This window comes from Acomys minous (genome assembly GCF_964271855.1).
Source record: "Acomys minous genome assembly, chromosome: 15".
In the NCBI taxonomy this organism is placed as follows: Eukaryota; Metazoa; Chordata; class Mammalia; order Rodentia; family Muridae; genus Acomys; species Acomys minous.
In genome coordinates, this window is record NC_140497.1 from 87,619,952 (window position 1) to 87,645,148 (window position 25,197).

The 25,197-nt window shown below is 47.0% G+C and overlaps 1 protein-coding gene and 1 long non-coding RNA gene across 2 annotated transcripts in view; one reads left to right on the forward strand and one right to left on the reverse strand.

The window, feature by feature from the left end:
• The window catches only part of PPM1H (protein phosphatase, Mg2+/Mn2+ dependent 1H), a 246,490-nt gene that overhangs the window by 150,188 nt on the left and 71,105 nt on the right, over positions 1-25,197 (forward strand). The window contains exon 5 of the mRNA XM_084759003.1: positions 8,833-8,917. Coding sequence (XP_084615129.1) covers positions 8,833-8,917 — 85 coding nt within the window. The remainder of the gene's footprint in view (positions 1-8,832; positions 8,918-25,197) is intronic.
• LOC311584561 lies at positions 11,877-20,073 on the reverse strand. The gene is made up of 3 exons (XR_014774937.1): positions 19,923-20,073; positions 19,749-19,831; positions 11,877-15,004 (listed from the first exon to the last, which is right to left on the reverse strand). It is a non-coding gene; the product is annotated as an uncharacterized lncRNA (long non-coding RNA).

The following is a 25,197-nucleotide window of genomic DNA, read 5'->3' on the forward strand; positions in this document are numbered from 1 at the left end:
GTTTGAGGTGTGTGTATATATATATATAATCGTATTTACACATTTCTTCATCAGCCATTCTGAAAATGGAATGATTAGGAATGTACCAAACCAGTTCTCAGCTCCTGGGATGATGCTTTTTTTTTTCCCCTCCCGCTATTTTTGGCATCTCTAATTAGCGTGTGCAGCCTGGCTGTCCTCTGGCAGTGCAACCCCGTCAGCTGCCCTGCTTTTTCTCCCAGCAGCAAATCTCTAAAGCGCTTCTGAAGAGACTGCTGCTTCTGCCACGCCAGTGCAAGCTCCGGTGCTTCTGGTGCTTCTGGCGGAGCGGTTGCCTTCCCCTCATCCCTTGGAATTGATACGCACTGTCAAAAAGGTTTTTCTAAATGGTTTCTCTTTGTCACCTTGTACCAGCTTTTCTCCTCCATCCTGCAAATGTGCAGTTTAATGTTGCGTTTCAAATCACTTTCAGCTGAAGAGTGTGTAATGGAATCAGGGCAGCCTGTGAATACTCTTACAGGAGTCAAAGATGCCTTTCCTCTGTGCTTCTGCCTTCCAAGGGGACAACGGGTAACAATGGTGAAATGGTGCCTGGGGCCTTGCCCACTAATGGATTCCTTGTCCTTTTTGATTTAAGGGAAGCACTAAGGGTGGCTTCTGAATTTGGTTTTATTTTTTTTAGAATCTAAATTGTGGCGATTTCCACCTCCTCAGAAGTAAGGAGGAGGAGAGTGCTCCTGGGTATCTCCCTACCCAACTTGAGTCAGGCTTCTGTCCCAGAGAGCTGCAGTTTCCAACTGATAAGGACCTGAGAGCCCCCAAGCCCCACCCCTTCCTTTCTGAGAGTCCTCCCCCCAAGCCCCACCCCTTTCTTTCTGAGAGCCCCCAAGCCCCACCCCTTTCTTTCTGAGAGCCCCCAAGCCCCACCCCTTCCTTTCAAGACAAGGCCCCCAATTAGACGCTTCTGTGAACAAAATAAAGAAACTGCTCTCCAGGCTGTCTCCACTCCAGCACACAGCCTCACCAGCACCACTTGCTCACACACACCCAAGTGCCCCAAAGACCCTGAATTTATTGAGCTGGAGGAAAACTTGACTCTTAGCCTTTGTCCCTGGCCTATCATTTAATGATTTGGTATCTAAACACATTGTAACTTCCTATGTGAACTGTCAAAATTTATAACCCAGCCAGGCCTTGTGGTGCACACCTGTAATCCCAGCTACTCCGGAGGCTGAGACAGGAGGATTGCCAAGTTCATTGCCAGCTAGTGGTACAGAGTAAATTCAAGGCCAGCGAGGGCAAGTTACCAAGACAGTTTCAAAACCCATAAAAAATTTCAAATGGGCTAGATGGTAGAACTCTTGCCCAACGTGTGTAAGGTTCTTCGTTCAGTCCCCAGTACCACCACCACCATCACCACAACCACGACAACCACGACCACCACCACCACCACCACCATCACCACAACCACGACAACCACGACCACCACCACCACCACCACAACAACCACCACCACCATCACCACCACCACCACAACCACAATAACAACATCACAAGATCCAGGTGGTGATAGGAGGACTGCATACAATGGAACCTTCCTCGGCCTGTGTGTACACATTTAAGTACACACGCAGGTGGGCTTCAGGTGCAGGTATAGGGTGGGGTGATTGCTTAATGATTAGCATTGGCAATGAAATTCTGTCCTACCGGGACTCTTCAGATCACAGCCTCACGGCGTTTGGCTTTGCTGTCCAGTAAACCCCATTGTCAGAGGAATCCAGGTTCAGGTCTGAGCTGATCCTTGTCCTTTGTCTTCCCTGGAGGGTTCTTTTTTTTTTTTTTTAATTTATTTAATTTTATTCTATGTGCATTGGATGAAGGTGTTACAATCCCTGAAACTGGAGTTAGAGACCATTGTGAGCTGCCGTGTGGGTGCTGGGAATTGAAGCCAGGTCCTTTGGAAAAGCAGACAGTGCTCTTATCCGCTGATTAACCCCCCCATACCCCACTCTCCCCTCTCCCCTCTGCCGCGGAGAGTTCTAACGCCTCTTGCTCTGTGGAAACTGGAGCCTTAGACACCATTACCTGCTTCTTGGACCCAACAACCTGGCCTCCTTTAGACTCCTTTCCCATACCTGCTCTGTACAGCAACTACTTCTAAGTTGGTTGCACACATGCACACACGCAAGTACACACACACTCATACATACATATGCATACAGCACGCACACACGACAAAGTCTTGTTTTGAAGCTGACAAGCAGCACGCTTACCAAATGTTCCATGCCACACTTTACTTGTAGACTCACTTGATGGTGAGTTGGGGGTGAGGGCAGTGAGGGGCTAGGCGGTGTCCTCAGCAAGCAGACATAAGGCAGCTCCTGGGCCTCCCACATAGGCCCCGCTTGATTCTCCCAGCCTCGTCTTTCTACGAACTCTCAGCCTGCTAGGACTTCCTCAGACCTGAAGCTTTTGTTCTTGCTGTAGTTTATTGGGAGACCTGCAGCTGGTCAAGGCAGCGTCTCAGTGAGGGTTCGAACCCCATGGCATCCTGGGAGGCGAAGGGCAACCGCGCTGTTGGTGATTCTTCACATGCCCCTGGCGTAGTATCACCCCTCAATACTCATGGCGATGAACCCTAGGTCACCCCCTACGAGATAATCCAAATTTGAGCATGGTGCAGCCCCTTATGTATCATTCTGTGCACATCCTCTGTATGCTTTAAACCCCTAGACTATTTATAGTATCCACATGGTCCATAAACAGCTACTGTGCTGTGTCATTTAGAGAGCAGTGGCAAGGGCAAGATCTATGTGTGTACAGCGTAGACATATACCCCCCCCCCCAATGTTTTCTCTCCACGGTTGGCTGGATCTGTGGAGATAGAAACTATGGATATAATACAGAAGGCCAAGTGTATATGCTGAGTTTTTCTTGCCCTGGAGCCAGGGAAATCACTTCTAAGCAATGAAAGTGTGATTTGCTCTTTGGAACCTCCCAGTGAAAGAGACTGTCTCCCATGACCTCCCCTCCCAGGCCCTTAGCAGGTACCCTATGGGCAGGAACTGAGGAGAAAGGTGGGTTTCGTTTGATTTGCTTTATTAGCATTACAAAAAAACTGATCTGTGGCCACTGGGTAAGTCACACATGGATGGTGCCCTTGGATTCCCAGAGAGCAATTTGAATCTGCCCAGGACGGATCCCTCAGGCTGGAAGGTCGTGACTGTAGACCCCCTCTTGGCTGAGGCTGAAAGCCAGCCATAAGTAAATTATCACCAGTTACTCTTTCAGTCTTTCTTTGGGTAGTGTTTGCTTGCTTGCTTGCTTGTTTTTTAGCACAGTTGCCAGTTCTGAACTCTCCCTTGGAAAGTCCTCTCCTAAAACACAGCTGATAGAGAGAAAAGTACAGACATTTCTAGGTTTGGCCAGTTCATATTTTTGTAACAAAATTTGGCTTCCATCTTCCTAATTAATGGCTCTTAAAAAATACTTTCTCACTTGTGCCTAAATGCCAAGCAATTTGAAGTAGGCAGTTGGGCCGCTAGACGGAAGCTGTGGCCTGGCGCTTGCCGCACCAGATCCTAAAGACTGATAGTTTTGCAGGATGAGTGACTACGAAGATGGACTTCAGCAATATGTCATGAAATCTGGGCAGAGCCCTCCCTCTCTGAATTTACAAAAGGAGCGTGTTCCCTCTTACAGTCTAACATATAAAGGGCAATTAGCAATCTAACCCATATCCCTACCCCTCTCCCGGCTCACTCAACATATCAAGATGCCAGAGGCCATGATAGCCGTCCATATTTATTCACTAAGTAAAGTCCTGCAAGTGAGAGGGGGAAAAAACACAACTTAGCCAGCCCATGGCCTTCTATTGGGTGACACCCAGGCTGGCACCAGTAGAGGGTTCGCCAGCCGATAGACAGAGCTCTGGCCAGTAGCTGAAAGAATACTCAGAGGCCAGGAGCTCAGAGCTAGAGACTTGTGCCACTTCATTGAGCAGAGGCTGGGGTGAAAGGCAAGAGCCAGAGGACTGGGTGTGGCAAAGTACTGAACTGATGCAGAGAAGTGTCTCAGCTCCACCAAGCTCAGTGTGCTGAGGCCACTGTCCACCAAGGCTGGGCCAGGAGAGCCTGCCAGAGCTGCCTCTGGGTCATAAAGCATGGACCTCTGTTTGTTTGTTTGTTCGTTTGTTTTAAATGACTATGTCCAAACCAGCACATTCAGCAGTTCTTTTCATGACATTCGGGTTGTTTCCGGTCTTGGCTGCAAGAAGTGACATCAATGCTTGTATCCTGTGCACTGCCTTTGGATATGTCAGCCTGTATTCCCCAGTGTGAGCTGGCTGAACCGTTGAGTGTGTTAAACTGTAATTTTAATAGCTTTTAGATACGTAACCATTTCCATTAATTATGAGAGTAACTGTTCTTACCCCTTTGAGAATGACTATAGACTACAGATTGCTGCGTGTTTTCCTACATAACTTTGGCTTTGATACGCATTTTCCCAGCCTCTTGAGAACTCCGTGTCTTTTCATGTGTTTATCCAGTGCTTGAAGCTTCCATTATGTCTGTTTCCTGATCCACTTTCACTGGGTCTTCTTCTGTGCTGTTTTTCTTTTCTTTGGCTGGTTTATCAACGGCCTTCTGGGGCTTTTGTCAGCCCCACTCTGAGGACAGACATGACAGTCACACTGATGTGAGATTTAACAACACCGAGTGTGATCTCCCTATGAGAAATCGCACAATCAAATGACTGTTTGAAATGAGTGTCCCCAGTCCCTTTCTTGTTCCCTTTCGACTACGCAAATATTTTCACTCATAAACATAGTAAAAAGTAGGTGTTCTTGATTCTACAATATAACCTTGGAAGATTGGAGACCTGAGGCTTTCTAGAACCTGTCCTCTGAGGTAGGGACTCCCTACAGGGTAAATCACCTTTGCCCTCTTGCGTGGCTAGAATGTGAGAGGGAGGGTAGCTAACACACTATCCACTTGACTCGTAAGAACTTACTCTTAAACCTGATTGGTCATTTCAGCCTGTCACAAACAACAGCCACACTACAGTGAAAACACAGGTTTCAACCATATCTGTGAGTGAAAGGCTCACCTTAACATGAGGGGGAGCATGTGTGAGGCCCGTGCCCTCTGTGCAGGGGATGGAGCTTTCTAGACATTTCTCACTTAACTCCACTAAATGAAATAGATGAATGGAATATCACCTACAATCTGGCTAGAGTAATAGCCACAGGTGCAGGCCGGAGGCTCTAGACAAGTGGGATCTCAACCCTCCTAATGCTGCGACCCTCTAATATAGTTCCTCATGGTGTGGTGACCCCCAGCCATAAAGCTGGTTTTTTTGCTACTTCATAACTGTAATTTTGCTACTGTTATGAACTTTAATGTAAATATCTAATACGTAAAATATCTGATATATGACACCTGTGAAAGGGTCATTCAACTCCCAGAGGAGTCGTGGTGCACAGCTTGAGGCCCGCTGCTCTAGAAGGACGTAAGAGGCCTGGTTCTCCCTCACTGCTGCCTCAGCTCTTCTTCTGTCTTGGTTTTGATTTTCCTTAAGGAAGTGTGCTATTAAAGAAAGAAGAAGATATAGAACCACAGGGCCCGCGATGAGCGTAGCTTTAACGTGGGCGTCCTCCGCTCTACTGACTGTTGAGGATGAGGTGTGCCCATCTTCACACCCACTCTGTTCCCTTTGAAACCCCTTTCCTCCCTTGTGCCGCCCTAAGCCTTTGGAGACCCGCACTCCGGCATATTAATCCCGAGATGAGAAAGATGAAAGAGAGAGGGATCAAAGGGAAGCCACGCGTTACATGGGAGGGGGCACTGCAATGTGGGAACTGGATGGGTTGGCAGCCAAACACTCTAATCTGTGGGTGCCTCCTGAAGGAAGAGTGCGGTAGTGGAAACAGCGTGAAGACTTGGGCAGAGACTGGGTTTTGCATATGACTGACTGCTCAAGGAAGCAATCGGCTAGGCTTTTTACACTTTCATTACGTTTCCATCAATTCTGTGTGTGTGTTTGTGTGTGTGTGTGTGTGTGTGTGTGTGTGTGTGTGTGTGTGTGTGTGTACACATGCTGCGGAGCAGGCTGTAGCACACAGGTAGATGTCAAAGGGCAACTTTTGAGAGTCAGTCGACTCCCAGGCGTCAAGTTTGGGTTATTAGTCTTGACAACAAGCATCCTGACCTGCTGGGCCATCTCACAGCGCAGACTCTGCACAATTAGTGATGTACTTCCAAAAAAAAAATGGTCATAGGTTTGTGTCTGTATTCTTCTGTCTGTCCAGGTCACTCTCTAATCATGTAGCCGCTTGTCCCTCAGTAGGCAGTCCTATTTGTTGCATGCCAGGTGCTGGGCACTAGACACTCAGAGAAAGTGACCGAGCTCTACCCGGAAAATGTCCTCAGTATGCTTAGTAGTGTTGCTGAAGCCAATGGTTGCATTTGGGACTTAAGGGCTGTGGTACAGCTAGGCATGGGACCTTCTGGGGTCACAGAGAAAGGGCGCAGGTAGCTCAGGAGGACAGTGGGAGGCACCCTGAGTCAACTTACAGAGGTGTAGGTAGGCCATTGAGAGATATGAAAGGAACAGAAAGAGCGAGGTAAAAAGCTAGAAACAGAGGCAGGAACCAGATGGTGGGAGAAAATGGAAATGCTGGGAAAGGGAGGGGATGTGACGTGATTACAGTGACACTTTAAAACTGCCTTGTGAACTAGGTGTGGTGACATGTGCCTGTGGTCCCAGTACCTGGGCTATACACACAAACACACGCACACGCACACACGCACATGCCCGACTAGCTATAGCATGTTCTGTCTTATTCTTGTGGAATCAAAATAACAACAACAACAACAATAATAATACCTAAAAGATGTAGGCTAGTGCTAGCAGAGTCTGGGTAGGATAGAGTAAGGTAGAAGGTGAAGGGTGCATGGGTAAAACCAGACAGGAGTCTACTCTGGTGTTCCATAGCTTAGCAGGGTAAGTCTGCTTCAGGACACTGAATATTCAAAATCACTAGTAGAACTGCTGGTGAGTAAGCCTGGTGTGGTGGGGCATGCCTTTTAATCCCAGCATCGAGGAGCAGAGGCAGGTAGATCTCTGTGAGTCCCCATGAGCCTGGTCTACATAACAAGTTCAGGTACAGCCAGGACTAAATAGAGAGACCCTGGAGAGGGGAGGGAAGGAAGAAAGGAAGGGAGGAGGGAGGGAGGAAGGATTGTTGGTGTTCCCATCAGAAGGAAGGTATAGGCGTTAGAGCAGGTAGATCTGCCGATGAACATATCGTCTTCAGTATTTACAGATGTTGATTACCATATCTCTTAAGTGTACATATTAACTTTGTTAAATTAAAAAAAAGAAGGCCCATTTGTACTCCTGGATAAAAAGTGGTCAGAAGTGGTGGCAGGAAATCCAGGAAGAGCTCTGAGTCACACAGACAGTGCCTGATGGAAACCCAGACCAGGACAGCGTGGTAGAAATGGGGAGAAGGACTCATGCACAGCTGTGAGCGAGGTCGGCAGGGCAGGGTGACTGCGTGGACCTGGGGGTAAGGGAGTTGTACCTGGGATGTCTGAGATCTTTAGCCGGGGGTAGCAGAGGGTTCTGGAAGACAGATTTGGCAGGGGGAGTAGGGGAGGCAACACAGGTCATTGTTTTGGAGTATCACTAAGTGTGTGGTCCCATGAAGTCTCCAGATGGATGTATTTGTTAGCTGTTTCAAGACTGAGGCACAGCAGAGACGTGTTGGCTGCAAAGACATCCTGAAGCCCCAGTATGTGTTGATGCTGTGTAGTCATTCAGCAGACACCAAGGGGTGCGCTCTCAGGGGCATCTTTGTGAGCGTGCAAACTGGTAGTCACGCAGAACAGTGAGAGGTCTGAGCACACAGGACAGGGAGCACCCCTGCATCGAGGACAGGCTTTGTGCAGCCGTCAGTCCTGCAGCCGCGCTTTAGGCTTTAGGCTTCCTCCCGGGAGCTCTTCTCTTCCCTCGGACCTGAGTGGGCAGCAGCTCTTGGGCAAATTTTTTTTTGAATGTATGAATTTTATGAGTCTTAAGATGGTAAGAGGGGCCTTTTCTAGGCCCTGTGTTATAAACCTAGAAACGCTAGTGTAAGCCAGAAGTGTCCAGCTTCTAATGTGCATGTGAATAGCTTGGGAATCTAATTGTGGTGACAGTTCTGGTATGGAGCTTGGAGTAGAACCTGAGACTCTGCACTTTCCTCCATGCTCCCACGGGAGGCCAGTGCTGCTGCTCACTGACCCCTGAAGTCCCAGGACTCCAGAATTTCTCTGTCCAGTACGCTAGATTACAAGCCTCACCAGACTTCCTTAGGTTAAATGCCACTATCAGTGTAGTTCCTGGGCTGCAGGTTAACCACCAATCAAATGCTCAGGATGTACATGTGGCTGGAGGGTCAGCCATGTCGGACGTTACCATGGTCACAGAAGGTTCAGCTGCGCAAGCTTGGGTCAGAGTGGGTACTGGCAATATTTGTTCGTTCATTCATTCATTCATTCATTCATTCATTCATCCACTTGATCTTTGAACACTTATTCAATGTGGAGCTGGATATTTGTTGTCAGGCATTAAGGCCACGAGTCCAGGTAGCAGCAAAAGAAAGAAAAAAAAATGCCATTCCATGCTAACCTCAAAACTCAGAACCTTAGAACAGAGATGCCTGCAGTGTGGCGAGGGATCTGGGGATGGTAGAAGTGAACCTGCTGGGCAGGTGGGTGGTAGGAGAGGACATTTTGAGCGATCTATTGGTGGCTGTCACCGAGTCTTTATGAGTTTAACTGCTGATGGTGCATTTTCCCATTTCAGGGCCATAATCATCAGAAATGGAGAGGTCATCCCTATGTCTTCGGAATTCACCCCTGAGACCGAGCGCCAGCGACTCCAGTACCTGGTAAGAGTCCTGTGGGTCTGGCAGAGGGTAGCGGTGTTGGGGATGGTGTCAGAGCTGTTTAAGGAGGAACACGTTGCTGCAACATGAGAGCAGCCCCACCAAAGTCAAACGACATATGGTATTAACTCCTCCCCCCACACACACACACCCTCTGGATCACACATCCTGGCTCCGTGTGTGGTGACACCCTCCACCTCCATGAATTTATTATTGCAGAACTCTCCAGTCTGCAGCCAACTGCGTGCAGTACTCTCTGCTTCTTCCACTGGGGCGGCATTCATAATATGGCGGTCATTCCGAAAAGGGCAGACAGACACTCCTTCCTAGCCCTGCAGCTTGCTTGAGCTCATGCAGGTCTCGCTGTCCATCGCGTTACCCAGAAGGCACCTCTTCTCATAGCAGCGCAGATCCCCATGACATGCCACAACCTCACACTCAAATAGGGAGGCTCAGCACCCTTGAGGACCATGTGGGTGTCAAAAACCCTGTTTCTACACTGGAAATAAACACCCCCTGTGGACAGTCCTCTTGGGGGGTGAAGTAATAGGAGGGATTAGGAGACCTCTGCTCCCCCTTAAAAATGGACATTTTGTGAAAACCAAGGAAAAAAGACTCTCTTCCTTGTCCTCAAAACTCCAGAAACAAGGTGTTAGGCATAGGTTCTCAGAGAGAAGTGACTTGGGGCCTGTCCCACATCCCGAGCTGCTTTGGCAGCTAAAGTCCCTGGGCAGGACCCAATGAATGGGCGTCTCTGCAGACAATGCTTTCCTGGCAGCCTTCCTTCAGAATAGTAAAACTCCAGTAGCGACCCTCAGCTCTACGAAGAGGCTCCTACATCCTACTCACAGAGTTCTTTTTTATGTGTCTCATAAGTGTACAGTGTTGGTGTTATTGTTGGTGTTGAGCATTTAATTTTTTATTGTGTGTTTGTGTGAGTGTGTATGTATGTGTATGTGTGTGAGTGTGTGTGTTAGTGTGTGTGTGTATGTGTGAGTGTGTCTGTGTGTGTGTGTGTGCATATGATTGTGTGAGTATGAGTGTGTGTGTATCTCAGAGGACAATTTATAAAAGTCAGCTCTGTTCTCCAGTGTGGATCACCTAGCTAAGCAGCAGGGGGCTTTACTGCTGGGCTATCCCCATACACTGGTTGGGTTTGTTTGATTCCTTTGGCTGATTGAGAAAGTAGCCCTGTACTTTTACACAATTCCCCAGCATTTTAGGTTATAAGTCTATAACATGACAAGCAATGGTGGTGCATGCCTTTAATCCCAGCCCTCAGGCATGGTAATGCAGATCTCTAAGTTCGAGGCCAGCCTGGTCTACAGAGTCAGTTTCAAGACAGCTAGGGCTGCACAGAGAAACCCTGTCTTGAAAAACCTATAAACAAACAAGCAGGCAAAGTGTGCAACATCGCCTTTACTAGCTACCTGGAAACCACCATGTGGTAGCAGGAATCCCAAACTAGCATAATAAGTATTCTGTCATTTACCCAATTTCTGGTTGGTTGGTTTAAAAGGGGGCTGATACAGCCCAGTCCAGCCTCAAAGTTGCAGCACCTTCCACCAACACCTTCACCTCTGTTTTAATTGCTTCTCTTGTTGTTATATTTATCAACACATTCCCACAAAAGCAACTTGGCAAAGCAAGGGTTTATCTTGGCTCACGTGGCCAGTGTACAATCAATCCATCATGGCGGGCAAGTCACAGGGGCAGGAGCGTGAGGAAGCCGGACACATCGCATCTGCCGTCAGGAAGCAGAGCCAGGTGAATGTTAGCGCTGGGTCAGTTTCTATGTTCTGTTTTATCCGTCCGTAAGAGAAGGCCTTCCCACCTCTATCAGCCTAACCTACAAAGGCTCCAGTAGACACGCCCATCAGTTTGTCTCCAAGATCCTCAGTCCCATCAGGCTGATAGAGTAGCAAATCACAGCCTCTCTCCAGGAAGTAGGCTGGGGGAGTCATCCTGATTTCTAATACTGCCTTCTGGAGCCTGACTCTCAGGACGCTTTGCCTTCAGCCCCAGCTCTCCCATTCCCTGACTGGGTAGTTTTGTGACAGCCTCGTAACTTTTCTAGGCATTGTTCTGTCACCCGTGAAAGGCAGCACTAGACAGAAGGGTCAACAAGGCTCTCTGAGCTACAAAGGTCATTCTCAGTAGAGTGTGGAACAGCTGGCCTCTCTCTCTGTTGCCCAAGGCCATGAAAATGGTCTTAGCATAGACCTTGTTACTTCCTACCTAAAGCTTTGAGCTGCCTACCATGTAAAGAATGCAGCCAGGCTCTCTGGCAGGCTCAGCTCCCTGCCCACCTCTGCAACACAGTCTCCCTATGGCTATAACCACTATGCCCTCCCCTCACCCCACTCCCGACCCTCGTCAGCTCACAGGGCTGTCTCTCTGACCTACACCCCTTTGGAAATGTACTCCATTTTGACAGCTCTTCCTGTCTCTGCCAGAAGAATTCCCCCCTCATCCTTTCCAGTGCCAACACAAGCGACATTTCTGGGAAGTGTCCTCTAATCCTTCCAGGGAGTCATCCGTATCCCCACCCCCACCCCCCTGCTGGTACAGCAGTACTTGTAGGCCGGCAGTGTGGATATTATCCTTACTGTTCTTTTCCCGATCTCTAGTTTCCCCTCACCCCATTGCAGTACTCCTGCTAGTTGTGGCACCAAGCGGACTTGGGGGTCAGTCGGTGTATACAGAAGAACGCTGGGTCAGCGGAAGACAGAGCCCGCCCCCTGCCCTCCACGCACAGGACACCAGCACATAAGGCTCCACTCTTAGCCTCTCTGTCCCTTCCACATCCCTCACTGAAACCCACTTCCTGGAGGCAGTGAATAATAAAAAGTCAATTTCTTGTGCTTTAAAACTTGTTAATAATATATTTTCTTTATTAAAAATGAACTCGGGGCTCAGTGTTGGGGGGACGATAGGAGTGGGTGAGGTCAGTAGGGTCAGTTAGGCTAAGATACATGTCATTGATCGCTAATCATTAATTATGGGGATAGAAAACCTCAGAAGACCTTGTAGGGATTGAACAAAAAATGATATGCAGTTATCATATCTGTGTTATCCAGTTGTCATTTCGCTCTTGTTTGATAAATCCAAGTCTTGGTCTATCTGGGCTGTCAAAACAAAATGCCATCAAGTCGCTGGCTTATAAACAACAGAAATGCATCTCTCACGAGCTAGAGGCTGTGAAGTCTGGGGTAAAGCCCCTGGCAGCTTCAGCATTTAGTGAAAGTGTTCACCCTGCTTCCAATAGGCAATTTTTTTTCCCGGCCTCATATGACAAAGATGTTCTTGGAAGCCTCTCTGCCCTGTCCTTAAGCTATAATCACGCCCCCACACAGCCTTACCTCCCCCATACCATCACATAGGGATTTGGGTCCAACAAATGAAACTTGAAGGTGTATAAAAAGTCACTCTAAAGCAAAATCCTACTGTCCTGAAAGCCCTTTTCCCTTGCTTGACTTAGCACCCACTTTTGTGTTGCTTAGATGAAGGAGTCAATCTTGACCAATCGGTGTGGATGCTGCTGTCCACAAAACGGGGCCTAAATGCTCAATTTCTAAACGATGAGAACAACATGTTCTTATAATCTCCACTCCCAAAGCAGATGGACTCACTTAGTTATGGATAAAATCCCCTCCCCACCCCCGACATGAGGAGTGGGCACAGTCAGAATCTGGGCCTCCCTGGCTGCCCAGTCTCTTATCCCTTCAAGTTTAGGAACACGTGCTCGGAAATGACCTGCGCTAGCCGTAACCGTCAGGCAGCATGACTGTAGCAAAGCATTTGAGGCTAAGATGTTTGTAACTTGACATGTGAAATCTTTATGATAAAGCAATTTTTTAAGGATTAGGAGGTTGCTAATGTAGCCTCGACAATAATATCAAGTACGAGAGGAGAATCCTCTGTGTGTGGAGTAGACGTCTCTCAGCCCGGCCCAATCATGAGCTGTACAACCTCAGCCCTCTTTCATTACTGGTTCTGGAATAGAAAGGAAAAGCAAGCCCTTGACAACATAAAACTAGGCACATTCCTCAGCTTACAGTGTGGCTGGGCCCACTTATCAATCCCCCACAGTTGAACACACTGAGTCAAAATGCAGCCAGCACATCTAATTTTCCAAACATTCCAGCTAAGCCTTTCCCAACTTCGGCATGCCCAGTGCACAACCATTAGCCTGCACACCCCAGCAATCTGGGTATGGTGACACAGTCGTCTGTAATCCCAGCACTCTGGACACAGAGACGGGAGAATCAAGGCCAGATCAAGGCCTGTCTGGGCTACATAGCCAGACCCAGTCTCAAAATACACACACACACACACACACACACACACACACACACACACACACACACACACACACACACACGTCCTTAACAGTTTGTTTTGTAATGAAGTGTGGCTATCTCAATTTTATTGCATGCACTGCTGGACATGAAAACTGTAACCATTGTATGGATATGCTTTAGGCTACCATGGATTAAAAAAAAAATCATTAATTCCTACCATTGTCAGCCAGGGACCATCTGCGTGGTGAAGCATCCTATGAATTTAATTGCACATGCTTCTGCTGAGTTTTTGAGCATCCATTGCCCTGGTCTAATTAGGGATGGGTAGTGCATTGATGAGTGGATTATCCTCTTCCCTGATCTCACCCAGTGATAGAAAATCAAGCATCTTCCTTATTTTTAGAACAAATCAAATGTTATGTTTCCTATTGTGCGAAGAAGAGATATTTATGACGGAATTGTCAGGATGCCGAGGCGGCCCTTAGCTGCTTGTTCTGAGTAGCTGTCTGCGGTCCCAAGGCTTTCTGGCTTGGAGAAGTGGATGATGAGCTTTGGGCTGGGAGGGACAGTGGCTAGAGCCCTCTTCGCACCAGCCGTTGTGATCTGTGGCGGAGAGGAATGTTCTTGGTATGTACGGTCCGGATGCTTAGGGATTACGGAGCTGGAAGCGAATACTATGATGAATGTGGCAGGCATGTGAGTTTTGTTTGGTCTTGCGTCTTGACCTCCAGGGGCCCTTCACACGGCTCTTGGGTAACATGAACTTTGTCTCATAGGTTCGCAGATGAGGTGACTAACAGAGCAGGCTCGTGGATTTGGCATGCTCACACACACACACAAAAAAAGTGGCAGGTGTGTGATGAAGGGATCAGGGGCCCTGTGTCTTACCCCAGCGGCCAGGGAGACCTGATGAGCCTACAGGCAGGATAAGCCTGGTTCTTCGATAGCTGGTTTGGAGGAGGCTTTTGCTTGTTTGCGGGTTGGTTTTCAATGCGATTGAAATAAATACTTAAGGGAGGGGGCGTCCACGAAGCTAACCGTGTTCTGAGAGAGTTGAAGCATGTCTAGGTGAGAAGGGAGTCTGGCCGTTGGATGTTTCTCAGCAGAAGGGAGTGCTTTGTGGCTGTGGCCTCTAGGAAATCATCTGGCCTTTGCTTCAAGTGGCAGCTACAACTGTATCACTCTCAGGGGACCTCTATAGCCCTGAGGTATGAGAGAGAAGGCTCCCCCTCCATTCTGCCTAGATATCTTTCTAAACTCCGACCCAATCACATCAAGACGCGCTGCCATCATCAAACCTTCAAGTAACACGTTCCTGCCCATGCAGAGTAGCCCGTGTCTGCAGCTGTTCTTCCTCAAGGACAGTGTTCAGGCAAGATGAAAGTGGGCTGCAGATACATGCTTGATACACACAGCACAGCACCGCCTGAGGTGACTGTAGTATCTCAGAGCCACCCCAGCCCTACTCCAGCCTGCTCCCATGTGCCTGTCGTCTCTCTGGTGTTGGGCATGGCAAAGCTTCAGCGAAGACCATCATGCCTCTGAGCTTGCTGAGATTTTTCATGCTCAAGAGTTAGCCTCACAGAATATGCTACTTTTGTACTGTAATGAGGTGGACATCCCTGGCTCTGCAAGAGCCATCTTCTCCAACTATAGTGTGACCGTCACTGATTGCCAGTGGCCTAACTGACATTACTGGTTTCATTTCATTTTTTTGACCTTAGATTTTCTATCATGATAAATGGTCTTGAATTGTACTGCTTCTAATCTGATGAGAATTTTTTCCCTATAAGGGCAAGAAGAAAAAAACAAGATTACTCAACCTATTTTTTAAGGAATCAAAGGATTTCTGGTAGCATTATTATTATTATTATTATTATTATTATTATTATTATTATTATTATTATTATTATTATTATTATTAATCTCAAAGCTGTAGTTGGAGTTATCAGGACACTGCCTGTGGTAGAATCTGCAGTCTTGTTCCATGCATAAGTGTTTGGCTCCCTGTGTCCTGTTGATGGGAATGGAAACTGAAGGATGTTTCTACAGAAGGGTCTGGCAGCCACTCCTGAGGCAGAGCATACCACAGCTCAGCGCCTGCATTCCTAGGTCTCTACCTCAGAGAGTTGTGTGCAAATGCTCATGGAAACACTAGGCCACATAGGCTGTTGTTCGTCATAGTCCAAACTGGTGCCTGTCCAATTGTCTACAGACAAGGGAGTGAGTGGGTACACTGTGGCTTCATCCAAGCATGAAGGAAGCACTAAGAAGGAAAACACTGTGGCTGAAGGCATGATGGCTCTCAAAGGCTTTTCTTTATTCACTTCCCCCCACCCAGCGTTGGGGACTAAACCTAGGGCCTCAAGCATACTGGACAAGGGTTCTACCACAAACCTTATGTCCTCACCCTTAATTTGTTACTAAGGGGACCACAGAAAGTACAAAAATGGGGTTCAGGAGGTGGTTTAGTGGGCAAGAACATTTCCTGAGCAAGCTTGAGGATCTGACTTCAAATCCCTAGAAGCCACATAAAAAGCTAGGGGTGATTACGTGTGTTCTTGTAATCCCAGGACAGTGAGGGACAAAAACAGGAGGATTGCTGCCGTTGGTGACCTCAGGCTAGCTCTAGGTTAATGTCAACCCACCCCTCCAGTGAGATCTCCCCAGATCCAAGGAGGGACTCCGGGCGTTTGAGCCCAAGAGTAGTACAAGCAAAGCTCTTTCCATTCTTCCTGTTAAAGCGAAGCACGAGGTGGCATCTGCAGTTAACGTAAACAGATACAAGCACAGCAAGGGAATGCACCTGCTGTTCCGGCTTCTGACTGCCATCTTTGGTCATGCGAAAAGGACCAGGTATGTTCCTCCCAGGCCTCTGCCTTTCCCACAGAGATAACGTGGACAGCCCAGGGCACTTCTTTTGTGTCCTTGCTTCCAAGTGCATTCACTTACTATCCTTACACGCCATCCTTTCTAGAAAGAACCTTGTGGACAGAACGTTCTGCACTCTGTCCCAACCACAGTTCCCAGCACTTTCGCTGCTTTCTTACACAGGCTCCCACAGCATGTGAGAGACCCTCTCTCAATGGAATAAAGGGAAGATGGTAGTAGAACAGGACATTGGTCATTGTCCTGAGCCTCCATACATGTACACATGGGCACATGTACATGCACGCATGCACACAAGTTCATACATGACACATATATGACACACAAATGTTAAGTTCAAAAACAGGCAAAGACAGAAGTTGTAATGGTGCTCCCTCTAGAAGCTGTGGGACTTTATGGAATTGTAGTTACAGGGGAAAGGGTTCCTAAGGGTTTAGGATTTGTCCCTTTTAAGTGCTAGCTATGTAGGTGTGTTTAGTTAGTTAAAAAAAAAAATTATCACCCTGTAAATGTACAATATAAGCCCTTTACAATATGTATTATTCTTCACTGAAATGCTTTGGGTAACTGTTGTCTTTTACTCAACTATACATTATGCTTTTTAGGAGGGCTTTCAGAATCCCTCAGGAAGCCACACTCCTGTCACCTCTCTGTTCTGCACCATGCTCTCTTAGGGACACTTTTCAGGCTACTCCAGATGCTGAACTGGGCTCTTACTTTAGTGCATATGTGGCCCACAGTGGTGCTGGAGCCCTTGGCTGCGAAGCTCTTGAGCACCTTTCAGAATCAGTCAGTCTCTCTGTCTCTGTCTCTGACTGTGTCTCTGTCTCCCTCCTCTCTCTCTCTCTCTCTCTCTCTCTCTCTCTCTCTCTCTCTCTCTCTCTCTCTCACTCCCTCCCCCCCCCGCCCCCCCTGCCTCTGTGCTTAGACTTTGAATACCAGACTTATGATAGTGCTCTTGTACTTCTTCTGTAAGTCCCACCCAAACCTGACACAGTGTCCCTTTTGCCTAACACCACTCATTAGCCAACTGACCCTGAAGCACCAAATGGAAATTCCATTCCAAAGCAGAAGGAAAAAAGGGAAAGTATATTGTGTCCCTAGCAGGCAGTTTTTGCCAAACCTCAAGGCCCACTGTCTGTCCACTGGAAGCCTGGTGTTCAGTACGTAGCATGTGGGTATAACCTAGCTGTCCTTGGTCTGCCCCTGTAACGAGTCCTGGTTCCCCCTCCCCAGGATCTGGGTTGCCTGTTCCGGCTTCCATTTCTCCCACCCTACCAAAGTTCTCAGAGCTCTGCTCAGCCCATAAAGGCATCTCTGCACCATGTGCTGGAGTGAGCAGACCTGTGTGGATACTACATGGATGTTCCTAGTGTGCATGCATCTAAATAACATCATCGAAGAGAAAGATATAAAATGCGTTCAGCATATCAGATACATACAGATTTTGTTTGTGGGTGGATATGAGTCCTATATGTTTGATCCCCCTTGGGGATGGTTTACATTTTTGTTTTTGTGTTGTTGTTGTTGTTGTTGTTGTTGTTGTTGTTGTTTTATTGAGACAAAGTTACTCTGTGTAGCCCTAACTGTCCAGGAACTGACTCTGGACATCAGGGTGGCCTCCAACTCAGAGACCTACCTGCCTTTGCCTCCCAAGTCCTGGGACTAAAAGCATGGGCCCACCACACCCAGCTTTGATCCACATTTTTAACAAGCTAGCATCCCTAGGAAATGTGCCTTGGGCAAAACTGTAGCAACGTATGCATATTTATGAACTGCCCAGGTATAAGAAGTGGAGTAAACCCGCCAAAATTATTCATGATTCTTCCAACATAAGAGCCAGGAAGTCATTAAGTTTTATTGCTTGAAGCAATCTAACAAACTTTCCCACATTTTTACAGATTTTAAATGTTGGAGCTTGTTGCTTCAAGTGAAATTGAGATTAAAAAAAAAAAAAAAAAAAAAAAGCTTGTGGAACACTTGACTGCAAAATGCTGGTGTAAGCCATCCGTCCAGCAAACCAGGCCAATACAAATGAAGCCAGTCCAAACAGTCATGACACTGGGGTACTGGACAAACCGGTGGAAGTTTCCAAGTTCCCAACTTATTTGGCCACTATGCACTTGCCAACCAAATGACTTCCTGCTGGCCTCTCAAGAATTTACAGACTTCCTTGTCCCCTCATGGGAGCCAGGCCCCTCCCAGTGACTCTAACATTCCCTAAAACTGCTAAAAACAAGGCTCAGTGAAACTCTTCCCAATGCTTTAAAAACCTCATTTAAACTTTAGATTCTTCTAAAACATCATAATTTTTAGAGCCTTTTGTTGTGGTGGTCTTTTATGAAAACAGTCTGGGCAAAGGCTAGGAGTCGGTGACAGAAAAACACCCATTTTGCCTGAAGTTCTAAGAACGTAATCTGTGTCCAGTGTGAGAAATCTATACCACCAGTATATAAGTTAAGAAGAAATTCCCAAATATGTTGATGACTTGGATATATATATATATGTACATGTGTATGTACGTATTGTTTGTGTGCATGTGTGTGTATGTGTATGTATACACACAAACTTATGCATAATGCCTCTAAGAACTGTGTTAGTTTTTGTCACCTTGACACAAACTAGACTCACCCAGGAAGAGGGATTTGCATCCAGCAGAATTGTCTGTGGGGCATTTTCTAAGTTAACAATTGATGCGGGAGTGCCCAGCCCACAGTGGGTAGTGCCACTCTGGGCAGGTGGCCCCGGATTAAATAAGAAAGCAAGCTGTGTGAGCCATAGGGAGCAAGTGTTCCTTGAGTTCTGCCTGAGTTCCTGCCCAGCTGCCCTCAGGCACGGACTGTGATGTGGGAATGTAAGCCCGATACACCCTTCCTGCTCCAAGAGACTTTGCTCAGTGCTTTATCACAGCATCAGGAAGCAAACCAAGACCCGGGTGTGAAGGCGCATGGTAGCCATAAGAAATAAATGGTGCACTAGCAAGCAGAAGCCGTTCCTCTGAAACCCAACAGGCGACTTCTTTTCTTTTCTTTTCTTTTCTTTTCTTTGCACATTGTGGGTTTTATGCGTCATTTTAGCATCTCATTTTTCCTTAAGCAGCCATGTTTGTTCTGTTCTTTGAGCCTGTTTGACTTAGCATCACTAACTCATATATGCATAACAATAATAAGGTAAAGAAAAACATTTCTTTTAAAGAGCAGGCATTCGTGGGAGATTGACAGTGTGATTATCATCTAATGGTGGTAAACCAGAAAAATTCAACAAGACTTTTGACATTTAAAAAAAATAAATTAGGGCTGGAAAGATGACTCGGAGGTTAAGAGCACTGGCTGTTCTACCAAAAGTCCAAAGTTCAATTCCCAGCAACCACATGGTGGCTCACAACCATCTATAATGAGATTTGGTGCCCTGTTCTGGCCTCCAGGCACACATTTGAGTAGAATGCTGTATAAGTAATCCTAAAAAGAAAAAAAAATAAAGATTATGTATGTGTTTTGAGTGTGAGAGCACAAGTGTGTGGGGAGGTGAGAGGTCAGTGCTCCCCACTCACCTTATAGGACCCCGGAGTTGAAGTCAGGTTGTCCGGCCCATGCATGAGGGCCTCTGCCCACCCATCCTTCTCACTAGGTTGAAAGATTTACCTTTTGCTGTGGTTTGATTCAGAAACAAAGATGTTCCTTCATGGTAGATACAGGAGGGCGGTTCTGCCGTGGAGTCGTATGGCCTGCCATAGGAGAGAAAGATCAAGGGAGAGTAAGACAGTGTTTACGCTCCTCCGTCTTCTCAATGTGCCATATTCTAGGATTGTGTGTGACCTATCACACCAACTCGCAGGGTGACTGACAAGCATCTTGGGGTAAATTTCTCTGGATGAAGGAACCTTTCATTAAGCTTCTTTGGGTCAGACCAGTTCTATGGAAGGAGTGGGCTGGGCAGGAACCAGACTTGTTTAGCTGCATTCCTGGAGTGGGAGTCAGTCAGCTGTGGACAGTCGCGGAGTCTGCTGTGGTTATTTAAGAAATGCAGCGTCGACAGTGCTCTCATGAGACACTGCATGGTGAGAGCTGTGAGCTTCCTGAGTCTGAATTGAAACACGGTGACAGCTGTTGGATGCTAATGTGAAACAGTTTGGGGGCATTTTAGGCAACGCACAGATGGTTCTCCTTTGATGGCTGGGTTAGGGTTAGGATTTCTTCAATCTGAGGATAGTATAAAAGTGGCGCAGTCCATAGAAATCATAGTTGAAATGTTAAATTCTGCTTTAAGATAGTGCAGGCTGACCTGGAAGCACAGACCATGCCCAGTTGAATTTCGATTTTCTGTCTTTTTCTAGGCTAGAGATTTGCAATATTGCTCTCTCATGATGCTGGGTAGCAGCAGCAAACCCCAACTCCCAGGCAGCCATGAAATCACTGAGGGGTCTCCTGGAGACTGCACGGTGTTGCTGTGCTCTGCTGTTCAGTAGGTTAGGACTGTCAGTTGCCTCTCAACCTCACACACAGGTTGTGACCTTATCATAATGTAGAGTACTTGAACTTTACAGACAGACAGACATATATACTATACTGTGTATAGAGCAGGCTGGGAAGATGGCTCAGTGAGTAAGAGCTCTTGCTCAACAAGCATTTTGGGTCCTCAGTACCTGTGTAAAAAGCCAGGCATGACTACATGTGCTTACAACCCCAGCGTTGCTGGGTGCAAGCAAACAAGCAGATCCCCAGCGTTCACTCTCCAGCCAGGCTCATGGAAGGTCTGTTCAGTGAGGGACCCTGTCTCAGGGCAGTAAGGATGAATGATGGGGGTGGGGCGAGCATTGCACACCCTGACTGGTCTCTACATGAGCAAGCACAGGCGTGTTCTCCTGCATACTTAGATGCATGCACCACACACACAATATACCACTCACACAAAAGAAAACATATACAAAGCGACAGACAATGAAAACTTGTCTTAAAGGAAATCTTCCAAAAAGAGTAAAAATTTGAAGTGGTAAAAGAGCATCGTGCAGACTTGAAGCGGCAGCCCTAGTTTTCTCTTTGGTGTGGAAGAATGGTGTCGCACCTGATAAACGTCATGTTAGATTGGATGAAACACAGCACTTCACTGTGACCGCTGGAGAGAGCACGTAGCTTGTTGAGATTGTCAACAGACTCTCTCATGTCACAAGTGGCTCCAGGTTAAGATCTTTTGATCCTGGTGCCAGGCGTGGTGGCGCAAGCCTTTAGCCCCAGCACTCGGGAGGCAGAGGCAGGTGAATCTCTGTGAGTTCAAGGCCAGCCTGGTCTAGGTCTAGTGAGTCTAGGAAAGCCAGGGCTGTTACACAGAGAAACCTTGTCTTGAAAAAAAAAGAAAAAAGATCCTGGTGACTTGAAGAGCTCCATTAGGTCGCCTGAGAGTTGCCATCTAACCCAGAGGCATTTGTGTCAAGGAGCCACCTGGTACATGAATATGCTATAAGTGGGCATGAGGGTGACTGGCTAAAGTACCATCTGAGGACTTGACCTTCATTGCCCTTCCGTTAGAAGACAACGTACCTGGGCCTCTGTATATTTGCCCTTGTAGAAGAAAGGAGATTTTTATTTTCTCACCCATTGCTGGGTTCACACAAAAGTTAAGAGCCTAAAAGTTATTTAATATAAATTGCGTGTGATGTGGGATTCTTTAAAGGCAAAGAGCCAAAGGAAAACTGTACCTTCTGTGGCCAGTCATGTGTCAGTATGCATGCAGAATAAAACAATAATAAAGTAAGAGGGTTAACGTAACAAGTCCAGCTTAGTCATAATATTGGTGGTATCCGTGATGTTTTCGTCCACTGTACACAAAGCAAGACCTCTCTGGGACAATTCTCTCCCCTCCCCCACTTCTCCCTGTCCTCTTTCTTCCTGTCATCAGCCCCACCCTATATGACCAAGCTGATGTCTCAGTCCCTATTCAGTCTCCTGAGTAGCCGTACATGGGTGTACAGTGTTCACCACAATGTCAGCCTGGAATAAGGGTCTTCTGGCCTGTTTTTGGAAGAAAGTCAGCCAAACTTTATGGCTTCAGGAGAAAAAGGCGAGGAGCAGCCCTTCCAGTCTCTATGAACTGTGTCCCGTGTCTCCCCCATCCATGTACACACTTGCTTCCCATTACTATAAGGAATATCCAAAGTACATTGACACGGGAGTGGGAGAGTGGGCCCTACCCTGAGGACAAGGGAGCAGGTGAGCGAGCCCTGTCCTGATGACACAGGAGCAGGAGAGTGGGCCCTTCCCTAAGGACAAGGGAGCAGGCCCTGATCCAGGGCTCTGAGTAGACATCACCCAAACATCTACCCCATGTATGACCTGTTGGAACACATGAAGGGACCAGACCTGCAGATTCAAAGATTAAGAATCTCCTTGACACACGGCAACAACGGGACATCTGACAGCAGTTTCAGTGAGGATCAGGTAACGATAGTGTAGCCTTCAAACCAGACCCATGACTCATAGCGGTGAACATTTGAAAGTAAACATATGTGGACAAAAGGCTATATGGCATGATACACTACAGCGCCTATGACAAGATTTTTTTGTTTGTCTGTTTGTTTTATTTTACTGGGGGGAGGAGAGGGATTTTGGTGCATGACATGTAAATCATAGACATTCAATAAAAGTAAAAACAAAAAACCTTCAAGCACAACAACAACATCAAAAACAAAAACAAGGGCTGGAGCGATGGCTCAGAGGTTAAGAGCACTGGCTACTCTTCCAGAGGCCCTGAGTTCAGTTCCCAGCAACCACATGGTGGTTCACAACCATCTATAATGAGATCTGGTGCCCTCTTCTGGCATATAGCTGTACGTACAGACACAGCATTGTATACATAATAAATAAATCTTTAAAAAACAAAAACAAACAAAAACAAAAAACAAAGTACGTTGACTTAAAAGGAGAAAACTTTTATTTTGGCTCACCGTTTCGGGAGCTTCTGTGCATGGGTTGATTGGGCCACTGCTCTGGAGTCTGTCTGAGGCAGAACATCACTGTAGGGAAATCTGCTCACCTCGAGAAGCCAGGAAACAAACAGGGAAAAGAGGGTGCCTCAGTAATAGACATGCTTCCAATAGGCCCCACCTCTCTTTTTACATTAAAAAAATCTTTTGGGGGTTTTCATAGACAGTCGGATGTATAGTCCAGGCTAGCCCTGAACCTCAGCCTTCTGACACGCATGTGCTACCCCATCTTGCAGAATCCTCCTCCTAAAGGTTTGTCACCTCCCAGTAGTGCTGCAGGCTGGTGACCTGCATCATGTCTTCTTCAGTCGTGGGACTGTTTCCTCAGAAGCCAAGGTGCTGTTTTTGAGGTGCTGCCCTTAAGCTTTAAGCCCATGACTCTCTTCACTACCGGATTTGTGAAAGCGCGTGGTCTGAAAAAAATGTGCTTTGACTTCTGTCCTGTTTGTTATTACTATGCATTTGTGTCAGATATCTGCATATACACAATGCCATAGGTTCTGTGATAATGTAACAGGATACCACTGACTAGATAGATTATAAAGAACAGGGGTTTTTTTTTGGTTTGTTTTGTTTTTTGTTTTTGTTTGTTTTTGGTTTTGTTTGTTTGTTTGTTTTTGTTTTTGCTCCCAATCCTGGAAGGTCTAAGCTCAAAATGCCAATATTTGATAGGAGCCTTTTTTCCTACATCCTCACAACAGCAGAACACCGGAGGGAAAGATACAGATCTGCGCCCAGAACCTCTCTGTGGCAGCACCAAGTGGTCATGGGACTATCCTGAACAGCCCTCAGAAACCTGTTGTGGAGTGTTAACAGCAGGAGACACATACAGACCATAGCACACACTCATCTGCATGGACATATATAGCAGACATGCCAATCTGCGCATATAGTACAACACAAATAACCCTCTACACTGATGTATCCATATACCTGTTTCTCCCCCGCCTCCCTCCCTTCCTCTCACCCTCCCTCTCTCCCTCTCTTTCTCTCTCTCTCTCTGGTTTTGGTTTTTCGAGGCAGGGGCTCTGTGTGTAGCCCTGGAACTCTGTAGACAAGGCTGGCCTCAAACTCAGAGATCTGGTGCCCCTGCCTCCTGAGTGCTGGGATTAAAGGTGTGCACCACCACTGCCCAGCATGTACCTGTTTCTTAATAACCTTTTGTTTACAGTTAAATCAAGTGTGCCATTGCACCTGTGAATTTATACTAGTTTGTGTCTTATCTATTGATTTTACGTGGTTTTGATCTGTTCTGGTTTTTTTAATATTTTATTTATTTATTCATATTACATCTCAATTGTTATCCCATCCCTTGTATCCTCCCATTCCTCTCTCCTTCCCATTTTCCCTTACTCCTCTTCCCTATGACTGTGACTGAGGGGGCCCTCCTCCCCCTGTAGATGCTCATAGGGTATCAAGTCTCTTCTTGGTAGCCTGCTATCCTTCCTCTGAGTGCCACCAGGCCTCCTCATCCAGGGAACGTGATCAAATATGGGACACCAGAGTTTGTGTGAAAGTCAATCCCCACTCTCCGCTCAACTGTGTAGAATGTCCTCTCCATCGGCTAGATTTGGGTAGGGGTTTGATGCTTACCGCACGTATTGTCCATAGTTGGTGCCACAGTTTGTGCAGGATCCCTGGGCCCAGATCCACCCGTCATAATGTTCTTCTTGTAGGTTTCTAGGACCCTCTGGATGTTTCTATTTCCCCATTCTCCCATGCTTCTCTCACCTAAAGTCCCAATAGGAGGTCCTCCCCTCTCACCCACTTTCCTGGTAAGTGAAGACTGTCATGGGACATGCTCCTTGGCCTAGTGTCCAGATATAAATGAGTATATATCATTTGACTCTTTCTGCTTCTGGGTGAACTCACTCATTATGATCATTTCTAGTTCAATCCATTTGTCCACAATCTGTTCTGTTTTTGACTGCTGAACAGTCAGATGCATCCTTGTAGCCGTGCTCTGTGTGGATCTGTGCTGTATTTTTAACCGCTGTTTCAGGCTATGTGATCTAAGAGCAGACGATAACAGGCCATTCAGGGCCCGCTTACTGTTTGTGTAAACATGTGGAGGAGTTGGCAGGCCACACAGGGTTTTAAGCAGGGTATTTAGC